The 12,820-nt window shown below is 32.8% G+C and overlaps 1 protein-coding gene across 1 annotated transcript; it reads right to left on the bottom strand.

Annotated features, from left to right (window-relative positions):
• Window positions 1-701: 701 nt before the first annotated feature.
• LOC109802309 (uncharacterized) lies at window positions 702-1,487 on the bottom strand. Its single transcript, XM_020363623.2, has one exon. It carries the CDS (start codon window positions 1,485-1,487, stop codon window positions 702-704), a length of 786 nt encoding a protein of 261 aa, XP_020219212.2.
• Window positions 1,488-12,820: the final 11,333 nt, after the last annotated feature.

Genomic DNA, 12,820 nt, shown 5'->3' with positions numbered 1-12,820 from the left:
AAGAGAGGGGGAGAAAGAAAAAGAGAGAAATTTCGTGCTCTAGGGAGTCTAGACGAAATTTTTGGAGTCCCTTAGAAATGTGCCCAAGCTGTCTATTTATAGGCTTCAGACAGGGTCCAGAACGGCCCGTTCCGAAATCGGAACGGGCCGTTCTGGATCTGGCCGTTACGTGTTAATTTAGTGTATTGGAACGGGCCGTTTTGAAATCGGTACGGCCCATTCCAGAGTCACGTTTAACACATAAATGCCATTCTGGAACGGCCCGTTCCAAATTAAGGATTTAAGCCTTTTTTGTTATTTGGAACGGCCCGTTCCAATTTGGGAACCGCCCGTTCCAAATGTATGTTTTAGCCTTTTTTTTAAAGAGTCTGGAACGGCCCGTTCTGATTTTGGAACGACCCATTCCAGTTTAGGGTTTTAGGCTCTTTTCTGTAAATTGGAACGACCCGTTCCAGTTTTGGAACATCCCGTTCCGGGCTACTAAAACCAGCTTTTTTGAGCTTTTAGCCTTCTGATGTCATGTCCTGTTATTTCCATGATAGGGAGCTCCTTTTCTCGATAATAGACGTCTATTTCTTCGTTTGTATGCCCCCCGGACGAAATTGGGTGTCTACACACCCAGCATAGCAGCACATGCATAAGATATAAAGGAATGTGAAGCACCAGAGTCAAAAAGAATCATCACATCCTTACCAGCAGCTCTACCCTTCCCCTCCACCCTGCCTCCCTCCACCTGCAGCACCAGAAGGTTGTCTAATAACATGACTCCCTTGTTGAGGTTGGGGCCTATCATACGGCTTCCTCTGGTTCCCGCCTTTCTTGGACCCAGCTAGTCCCTCAGCAGTCTTCACCCCGCAGTTACCACCTTCCAACCGCTCAACTATCTTCGCCTTCTCCACTAAGGCTGGAAACTCTGTGATGGCCATAGGCACCACCACCCTCTTCAGATCATATTTCAGACCCTCCGCAAACGTCCGACATTTCCAGGCTTCAGCTATACCTTGCGAATAAAAACGAGCCAAGTGCTCGAATCTCATCGCATATTCAGAAACAGTCATCCGTCCTTGGTGTAACCGCATGAACTCAGCTTCCTTGGCATGCCTCACACTCTCGAGGAAATACTTCTCCAGGAACATCCTCTTGAAGCATTCCCAGTCAACAACCACCCCTCTGGCGGTCAGCATGTGATGGGTACCTCTCCACCAATGCTCTGCCTCCCCAACCAGCATATATACAGCATATGTCAACCTCCTCTCCTGTGAACAGCCCAGCACTATAAAAATCTTCTCCAGCTCACGAATCCAGTGGTCAACTACCTCTAGATCTGCATCTCCTCTGAACTGTGGAGGATGGCACTTCCGGAACTCGGCTAGGTCCTGGCTCTCCAGTGACCCAGTGGGCCTTGCTGCACCAGCCGCAGCTCTATCCGCCTCTACCCTAGCAAAATAGGCATTCTGTTGCTGCATAGCCATGGCCATCATCTCCATGGCAGGGCTATCTGTTCGTTGGCTCTAGACATTGTCTACAAAAGTAACAACATCTTTAGTACACAATAACTAGACCAAACAGAAATCAACAGAACAACAAACATCACATCAATCAGCACAACAACAACACAGCAAGACAGCACAACACAGAGTTCAGCACAACAAAAGCTTAAAGGAACCACCCCCAAAGAGTGTCCACTAGACTCGAACTGCTCTGATACCACTAAAGTGTAACGACCCGGCTAGTCACTAAACACGGCACGACACACTAGAAACACCACACAGAAAGGAACAAGTGTATACATATAGGGTCTAGAATATATACATATACATGATCCAAGTATGGATAGAGTTAAAGTGTACAAAATACATCAAAGCCTACACTACTGGGTAGCTAAACAACAAAAGATCTAAAGGATCAACTCCGCATGCCCGCTACAGACTCACCATTAGCCACCAACCTATCCCTGATCTGCTCCCATACATAGTATGATCATCACATTTCAAACATCATGGAAACAACAAAGGGTAAGCTAGTGTAAAGAAATCAACATACATATATAACAATATGATAGAAAACAGCTACAGCTATCAGCACATCCGCACAGCTTATACTATACCACAGCAATTCAGCAACATCAGCACCGCTTAGCGGTAATATCAGCATCGAGTTAGCGGCTATAACAGCACCACTTAAGTGGCTATAACAGCACCGCTTAACGACAATAACAGCACCGACTTAGCGGCTATAACAGCACCACGATAGTGGCTAATAACAACACCGACATAGCGGCTAGAACAGCACCACCATAGTGGCCAAACACAACATACAACTCAGCATTTCACGGCACAGCACAACAAATCAGCATACAACACGGCTAGTAGTATTCAACACAGCCTACTACTCACAACTTAGCTCATCATTCTAGAACACAACAATATTCATCAATTATAATACAACATTTAAAATCATCAATAACAGCCCAGCTCAGCATAGTATTATACATCTATTTCAGCTTAGTTCAGCATAAAACAACCTCCCTCAGCAATTTCAGCAAAGTTTAACAGCTAATAGCACACCAATTCAACATCCCCATGCGCGCCCAACGCACCCATGGTTGCGCCCGGCGTGGCACATCCAAAGGGCACCAGGGGCCAGCACGCCCAGCGCAAGACTGCTCGCGCCCGGCGTGACCCCTCACGCGCCTGACGTAATTTAGAATTGGGCCCAGCACTTGCCAGGCAGAGACTCCATGGAGTCTCACGCGCTCAGCGTGCCTAGGCCTGCGCCCAGCGTGGGGAAGGCAGAGACCTCCCCTTGGTATCGCGCGCAGCGCAATTTGAATTGCGCTAGCGCCCTATTGGCAGAGACTCCCAAGGAGTCTCGCGCCCAACGCGACTAGGGTCGCGGTCAGCGCAGAATCACCGCCCAAAAACAAGTCACATACTGCCTGCACGCTCGGCGCGATCCCTGACCCGCCAGGCATGGGCCAACCAGAGGCTCACCTTCTCAAGCTCGCCCAGCGCACACATCTTTGCGCCTAGCGGGCTTGTCTAAAAGGAGCCCCCAGGTTGTCACGCGGTCGGCGCGAAGAACAGTGCTCAACGCGAGGCTCAGCAGCAACCTATCAAGTTTGAAATTTTGCCCCAAAACCTGCAAAAACTTATAGAAAATCCACATGCAAACGATTCAAAGCATGACATTTTCATCAAACAACCCGAAAATAACAGCTTTTACAACATGCATCCATCCATCATCAAAATCCCCAAATCGTACTTTACTCAAATTGATCACTTGTAATCGGTATAACTCGGCCTGACCCCTATATCGTGGTCGCTTCATACACGTGTGCCTCGACCTTGCCCACACACGGGACTAAGCAAGTCGTAGAGGAGAATAACACATCATCCACTCCAAGGACAACTTTCCAAGGAGGGTTTTTAAACAAATTGGACTCTTAGAACACCACAACTATCTCAATCTGCACAATGGGATGAGCAACTTTGAAAATTTCTCCTTTAGTCCTAGTGATCAACAACTCATCACAACATTATATATAACTTGAATGCAACAACCCACGCAACATCAACTAATGCGTCGTCACGCATATACAACTAGGAGATCTCCTACAATTGAGGTTGAGTAGTCTAGGTGGCATAAACCGTACCGAAACCAATGTTTGAACTATCTCAACCAGGTCAAGTATAGGGCAACGTTAGGAACTCCGAAGAGAACAAGGTATAGACAACAATAGGCGATTACTCAAGTGTACCACTTAGACTTGGAGGTCCAGTACTATTGTCAAGGTAGAAGGGTTTGGGTATGGGCCTACCACGACCTTGGCTTGCATAACCAATCTACATATCCCTACAAGAAAAATGCTAATTTTTTACATTTTTTTTCCGACGGATTTAAATCTGTCGGAAAAAGTGGTGTCAGAATAAAAAATCCGTCAGAAATAATTTAATCCATAAAAAATTTTCGACAGAAAATTCCGTCAGAAATTATATATATATATATATATTTTAATTTTAATAAATTTATTAATGTAACAACCCTCATATTTGGCCTCTCAAGGGTTCTATTTCACGACATTTCACTTTTTAGCGTGTTTTATCCTTATTTGCGCAATTTCTGGGAAACTTCCCAGAAGGTCACCCATCCATATACTACACCAGGTCAAGCATGCTTAACTGTGAAGTTCTGATGAGTAAGCTACCGAAATGTATATGTATGTTGTCAGTGTATAACTTGTACAAATTAATTCATTTAAGTCATCCTCAAATATACAATCTCATACTTGTACTATAATAATAATATAATAATTTTATATTACGAATAATAATAATAATAATAATAATAATAATATATTTAATTATTCTTTATTTATATGTACTTACTTTTATAATTAACATCTACTTATTTCTATTTATAATTATAATTTAAATTATTTAATTTTATAATTTATAATGATAATATAATTTATAAAATTATAAATATTTATTTATTATATACTTATAAATTAAATTTTAACATTTTAAGTAAATTATTAAATAATTTAATAAATTTATTTACCTTAAATCAAACAAATAAAATTCAAAAAATATATTTATCCTTTTTTATTTTCTAATTATCAACCATTAATAAAATACTAACTTAAAATCTTATCTAATATTAATATACAAAAATATTACGATCATATAGTAAATTGTCAATAAGATTTTAGTTAAATAATTTAAAATAATTAATGTTTCAATTATATTGTTAATTAGCAAATAATATATTCTAAAGTTAATTAATTTTTTTATATTAATTATTAGTAAAATTTAATAACTTTTAATTTAACAATTAATTGGATGGATGAAATTCAACACACACCATGAGTTATTGAGTGGAATAACTTTTCCAAGAGTTATTTTGTAAGTTATCTTAAATCAAACATATAAAATTCAAAAAAATGTATTTATTCTTGTTTTATTTTCTAATTATCAACCATTAATAAAATACTAACTTAAAATTTTATCTAATTATATCATAATAATTTCATATCAAATTTAAAATCAGTTCTTACATTTTCAACAAATATAAATTTATCGGAAATATTCCATCAATAATATAGTTTTTCCTACAAAAATATTTTTCATCAAAAATATAAATTTTCCGATAGATTTAATTTTGTTTTATAAGAAATTATCTTTGATTAATATAACATTTTGTATATATGATTTAAAAGTAAAATTTTTTCAATTTAACGGTTGGATTTACAAAATTCACATTTAATATAAAGTTATTAAGCGGTGTAATACTTAATAAAATTTACACCAGTGTAATTATAACCCCCCTCATATTTAAAAAATGAAAAAAAAAATCTTTTACAGAAACTAAAATCAAAACTTATTAATTTTATAAAGATTAAAAACATATTTAAGTCATTTTTAAAAGATAAAATTGAAGAAAAATATTTTTTAAAATTAAAATTAAAATTTATTCATTTTATAATATTAAAAATAATATTTATAAATTTCAAAAAAACGATCATCGGATTCCCGAAGGTCGAACAAGGGACATTAGGAAGTGTGCTACGGTCTAAAATTTTTCAATGGAAACAAAAATCTGTCAGAAGTTTTTGACAGAATCTTCTGTCGAAAATTTTTGACAGAATTTTTGTCGAAAAATTCTGTCAGAAATTTCCGGCAGATTTATATTTTTGACGAAATTTTCCATTGTAAATTTTTTGTCAGAAATTTCCGACAGAATTATATTTTTTTTGAAAATTTTCGTCGGAAAATTACGTTAGAAATTTCCGGCAGAAATATAAATCTTTCAGAAATTTCTGACAGAAATATCTGTTAGAAATTTTTTGTCAAAAAATTTAGATTTTTTGACGGATTCATATCCGTCAGAAATTTTCCATCGGAAATTTGAGTTTTTCTTATAGTGTATGGAGTTAGCCCACCTACTGCCCTCCAAGTACCACGCACCCTCCGGTACCTAGTCAAAGGCTACATCTCTAACTAGATACCTTACTCAAATTGGTCATTCAACTAGGACATTGATCAAGTACTTCCATGTTGCCCACATAGTACTAAGGGATTCAACTTTAAAACAACTTTCAACTCATCACCTTAGTATTATGTATCTCAACATAGGACATATATCTTCACCATATGTCCCCAACTTTTCAACTTTACAACAATAGACAACTTTACAACTTTACAACAATAAGCAACTTTAGTCATGAAAATATCAACTTTACGACTACACAACTATAGAGACCCTTCATTCAACTCGACAATAATAGTCATCTTGATACTTTAAATCAACTTAATGCAACTTAACAACTTTACAACAATAATCTACTTCAACTTATACATCTCGAATTATTAATAATTCAACGATAAGTAACATGTAAACAACTTAGTTTCATCAACCACACAACATATAAACAACTTAAGCCAACAACTACTCAACTCATCTTCATCAGGCAACTTAACAACTTTACAACCTTATAAACAACTTCAACAATATACAACATATTCGACACAAATTACAAATCAACCAACATATTTAAAATTCATCTATCATGCCAACTTACACAATGTAAACAACTTAAATCAACTTAAACACCCAACAACTCAACCATTTCAACAAAAAAACACAATGCATAAAGTTTCCCTAACCTGAAGATTGGCTCAAAAATAGCCAAGAACTGAGAAGAACTAGAATTTCCTTCCGAAGCTCAACCCGAGAACTTCAATCTTCCAAAAGCAAGCTTCCTAGTCCAGAGTCTCTCTCTCTAAACTTCTTTCCAAGTTCCCCTTTTCTTCTCTTCTCCTCAAATGCACGCTTTTGGCCTATTTATAGAAGTCTAGAGTGGCTAGAACGACCCGTTTCGAATCCGGAACGGCCCGTTCTGCACCCCTTCATCATGTGTAAAACTCACATGTAGAACGATCCATTCTTAAACTAGAACAGCCCGTTCTGGAGTTGGAAAGACCCCTTCTCAACTAGGATTTACACGCTTATTTAATAGTCTAGAAGGGTCCGTTCTGGGCTACTAAATCACTCTTGTTTTAGTAGTTTGAAATAGCTCGTTCCAATTTTGGAACGCCCCGTTCCAGTCTACTAATTACGTTACAAATTAAAACTAAATTTTACTTATTCTACATATAGTAAAAATAATATTCACAAATTTTTAAAAAATATTTTGCAAGACCAAAATCTTACATGCGATTGTAATAAGCGCGTGATCTGTTTTATTATATATTGAGCATTATTGAAAGTAGGTAGATAGTATGTGGTCCTCTCATCTCATGTGATCATTCATACTCAATTAAATTGTGACACTTGAGCTCAAATTATGTGGTCCTCAAATCAGCCACTTTTCCTCTCTCCACGTGGGACTACTATAATACTATTAACATCGGTGTCAAAATGAATCATTATATCAACAATAATTCAATCCAAATAATATATAATGTACGATCACTTATAACCTATCTTTTTTTTATTTTTTTTTGGATGAATATGATCACTTATTAGACTCTAGCAAAACGATAAACGATCACTTATAAGCTGAGATTGAGTAGAAAGGTGGTAATGTCCATGGGACATTAATTGCATACTTGTTCTATGAGTTTCATTAATTGCAATGACAAGGACTGTTACAATGAATTCAGCCCCATGGTTGATCCTCATAATTCATTTAATAAGTTGGATCTTGTTTTACATGTCAATTTTTCGATCTATATATAACTCGTCAATCTAAAATTCTAGAATGTTTTTTTTTTTTTTTTGTTTTTTTTGTTTGAAACAGCAAATGTTAATTGTTAATTGTTAGTGGGGGGATTCGAACCCACACCCTCCTTATCACTCCAACCCTATGTCCCTCCCCCCAAGCCACTTGGACCACCCTTATCACTCCTAAATTCTAGAATGTTAAATGTCGGGTTGAGTAGAATTTTATCGATGAGGTTAAGATGTTCACTTAATTCATTAAGTTAGTTCATTTACTTTACGCTTTTATTCTATTGATATTTTCTTACATGCTTTTTTCTGTTATTTATTAGGATTATTTTTTATCTTATTATTAATTTATTTTATTGATAGACTTATTTTATTGTGATGGATATAAAGATTAAATTTTATAAAAATATTATGATCTATATTTTAAAAATAACAAAAATGATAATAAATATAATGATAACACATCTGATTAAAGATTAATTCTATTTAATTTTATAAAAAAAATATTTTTCTAATTTAATTATTTTGAATAAATGTCAAATTATGTTATTTTTTTTTCACAACTTATTTAAAAATATTTTAAAATATGAAATCAAATTGAAACTTTTTTATTTGAATTACAATAAATAAGATTTAAAAAAATTGTATTATTAGAGATTATGATTTTTTTCCTCTAAATTAAAATTACTAAAAAATACTAACAAACAAATTAGTGTTTCATTACAAATATTAAGCTATATTAAAAATTATTTTTAAATACGTAAAATATATGTTAATTTATAGAATATTATAAATAGCATTTGTACGTATTGTTATAATTATTTTTTAAAATTATTTTTTATATTAATTTGAGACTATGTTACAAAATAGTTATTAAATAAATTATCATTAAGTGAGATGTTAAAATTTTTTAACTATTAAATTTAATTAATAATTTTATTGTAAAAAAAATTAAAACAAAAAGTTATCAATTATTTGGAAATAAAATTTTATTAAACTTTTTGCAGTCTAAAATTTGTTAGACAAGATCTGGATTATTGGATATAATGAAAAAAGTGGTTTAACTCATAGCCAACCCGTTTGTCTCTGAACAAGTTGAGAAGCAAGTTGTTCCTTTTGATACGCTAGGTGCAACTATGATCGTACTTATTGGATACAATTATGACAACTCACCTCTAATTATGTGGTCGACAAATTATCACTATAAGTACCCATTTTCCTCCCTTCACGTGGGACTTTTATTAACATGGGATCTCATTTGTTAACATCAAACAATGGACAAATTATTACATTTTTTAAATTGCACTAAGTCTCTTACTTCTTTAATACCCTACACTTTTTACTTTATTTATCAAAATAATATTACATCAACAATGTCACACTCGTTAAATATTTATATTAATTCATGTAATATTTAGTTTGATTAGATTGAGTTACTCTCTCTTCTTCGTCTACAATGGACTTTTGAATCATCACCATGAATTGAGATTGTCATAAATCAAATATATTATTTTTTGCTTAATTAGTTAAAAAATATCCTTAATCGATAAGATATTTCTTTATTTAAATAACTAATCTCAAGTTTAATTATAATAATTAATCACTTATATATAAGAGACACCAAGTGTGATATTTTCTACTCTTCATGCATATATATCATAAAATAATAGTTTAAAAATTACTTTACCTAGTAATTAAAAACTAAGGGTAAAAGATATCACATCCAAAATTCTTCCAAAATAATAAGGAATATCAAATGTTGCATAAATGTTTTCTAAGAAAAGAAACTAAAATCCCTAATGCAATAAATCAAAAAGAAAATTCTTATACTAAAGTCCCAATGCCACATCCTATCATGACAATCCTATCAATAATTCAATTTCTCCCAAAGTTAAAGTCACCAACATATAATCATACAAAAAACAAGACACAAAAGACAACGGGAAGTGATAATATATTTCACTTCAGTTATCAGCATAGGAAATGGCCAGGTAGTCGCATAAGCAAAACACATATCATGATATATATATATATATATATATATATATATATATATATATATATATATATATATATATATATATATATATGGGGAATGCTAATATACTCTCACCTATATTTTAGTGGGAGTATGTTAGTAACCTACACCAAAATTTTAGGACAAAAAAATCATTTATTTTTTTTTATTTGGTTAATTTGTATAAAGGATATTATAGTAATTTAATTTAATTTTAAAAGAAAATTAAATATTTTCTCTCTCTTATTAATTTCTTTTACCAAGTCATTTCTCTCTCCTATTAAATTCCTTCTCCAACATATTTCTCTTTCCTATTAAATTCTTTCTCTAATTTATTTATCTCTCTCTTATTCTCATTTCTCTCTCATCTCTCATGATGCCTCCCCCCTCTCTCTAAACAAATAAAAATTAATTAATAGAAAAAATAAATGAATTGGTGAAAGAAATTAATAAGAGATAAAATATTTAATTTTTATTTAAAATTAAATTAAATTACTATAATATCCTTTATACAAATTAACTAAATCAAAAGAAATGAGTGGTTTTTTTGTCCTAAAATTTTGGTGTAGGTTGCTAACATACTCCCACTAAAAAATAGGTGGGAGTATATTAGCATTCCCCTATATATATATATATATATATATATATATATATATAATCAATAACAATAATATATCCATAACAATGTAGCAGTAAAAGAATGAACATTCATTCATATCCTATCACACCACATATCATCATTAGTCAATAGAAAAAGGTATGTTATGCTTATGCAAGGACAAGACTCTCCTAACTACATGCATGTGATACTATTAAAATACTTTATCATCTCGAAGGCTAAGTAGTTTATGAATACACGTCAGTTCAAACCATCACATTACTTTACATTAGAAAAATACACCAATGGCGCATCAAGATAACTATGTTGATCGAGTTTCACCCATGAACACGAAGTGACAGGATTGGAAGTCCCAAACCTAGTTATCCTTATGGTCATGGAATCTCCAAGCTTTTACACAAAGGAGACATTCCTTGGCAGAACATTTCACATTGTACCCATCACATTAAAACATAATTATGCAAATGATGAATGACATACAAACTTTCATGTATGGACACGAAAATGATATCCAAATAGTCTCTCCATTCACAATTCTCTTCATTGTTAATTTATACTTAAACTTGTTCACTAGATCACTTATATATATCACATAATTCACGTTTCACAATATAATAGGCTTACAATATTTCTCATACGTTCTCAATTCTCATCCCTAGACACATCACATACCATTCATTTACTCTTATTACACATGTAATTCACTAACTCATTCAACTTATTCATGTGATTCATCAATTAATGCTAATTTAATCAAAAGCATAATTTTAAATATACCACTCTTAGATATAGGACAATGCCCAACGTGAGGTGCCTTGTGCCCAACACAATTGAGGTCACGAGCCTCTAGAAGGATGATGCCTAGTGAAATCACAACATGGTGCCACCTGGAGTTTCTATGCCCGACAAGACCAAGTTCACACCTAACGTCAATGATGTTGCAAACATTTTAGACATCTACACCCGGTGAACCCAATATGGCACTTAACGAGGTATCAACAATTTCAATTATGCAAAATTTGCGATTTTCACATTCGATGGGTTCTATAATCTACATGAATTCATACGAAAAGAGTGCATCTATAGTTTAGTTAATTTTTTTTCATCAAGGGGTTCAAGTTTGAAATTGTTTCTCTAATAACTATTGATTCATACGAAAAGAGTGCTTCTTTAGAGTTCTCACAGAACTCACAAGCACTCAAATTAATAAATAGAGACATATGCATAGATTTAGAGCACATTAACAAGATTTTGAATTTCATCCATCACACATACATTCACACTCAACCTATGGGATTAATGGTTAATCTTGCTATCCAATAGATAATCACACTCTGAAATGAGGTTCTTACCCCCCTTACCTTGATGAATGCTAAAATATGGATTTGGGTTTTCGAGCTCTTTTTGTTCTCCACCTTCCTCAAATCACAAGATGCACAAGTTAGGAATAAGTGAAGTAAGGCTACCCTATTGCTAGTAACAAATTTAAATAAAATGATAACCCTTGCGTAGTCCATTGACAAAAAGTCCAATTAATTATTCCTCATTTTTTTTGAAAATAACCCACTGAACAATAATCAATATAATCATAAAATATCACTCAAAATATAATATTCTATTAGTTAATTAACGAAAAATCTTATATTAATTTACTATAAAAAGTGGGATGTTACACCAAATATCACTATAATCCTAACTCACATTCTACCTCCTAGACTCTCTAACTTGAGCGTCATAATCTCTTTGTAGGTGATTTATACTGTCGATGCTGGAGAGTGAATGTCATCATCCCTTTTGCCTGAGCACTTGCAAATTCAGATGACAACAACAACAATTGTTTGAAAAAAATTATACTATAACATCATGTAATAGATGTTATTATAAAAATCAATAAAGCAAATGATATATTTGTAATTTCAAAAAATCTCAAGATATATTAGTGTAATTTACTCATTTGTTTTCAATGTTGTATTAATTAATTTTTTTAATTTATTTTTCATTAATTATTCAAACACCATTATTAAAAGTAAAACATTTATTGAGGGAGTGAAAATAGTTTAATAAATTTGTATAAAAATGATATATTTATTGTTATTCTTAATCTGTGTATAAAAACCTTAAATTGTAGTCACTATTAAATAGAGGGGGTGCAATATTAATTTAGTTTCTCTATTTAAATGTTGTAAGTAAATATGTAAAATAAAACTCATATATTACTAAGTCTATCACATACAATGTATCGACTGATGTCTTTATAAGTGAACACATTAAATTCATTGATACTGCATAAATATATCAATCTATTACTATCAATTATTCTACTGGTGACTTTGAGAGATTAAAATATATATTTTTTGAAATTACAAGTACTAAAATATTAAACTTGAAATGTGAGGAAGCAAAAACAAATTTTATCTTAAATTTGAAGGGATAAAAATATATTACACACA

This window comes from Cajanus cajan, chromosome 3 (genome assembly GCF_000230855.2).
Source record: "Cajanus cajan strain Asha chromosome 3, NIPB_CcT2T_4, whole genome shotgun sequence".
NCBI lineage: Eukaryota > Viridiplantae > Streptophyta > Magnoliopsida > Fabales > Fabaceae > Cajanus > Cajanus cajan.
The sequence above is the reverse complement of the archived record's forward strand: the minus strand, read 5'-3'. Positions and strand labels throughout refer to the sequence as shown.

Bases quoted from the DNA above. Each gene is read 5' to 3' on its own strand.
- LOC109802309 (XM_020363623.2), bottom strand. From the start codon at position 1,487: ATGGAGATGATGGCCATGGCTATGCAGCAACAGAATGCCTATTTTGCT.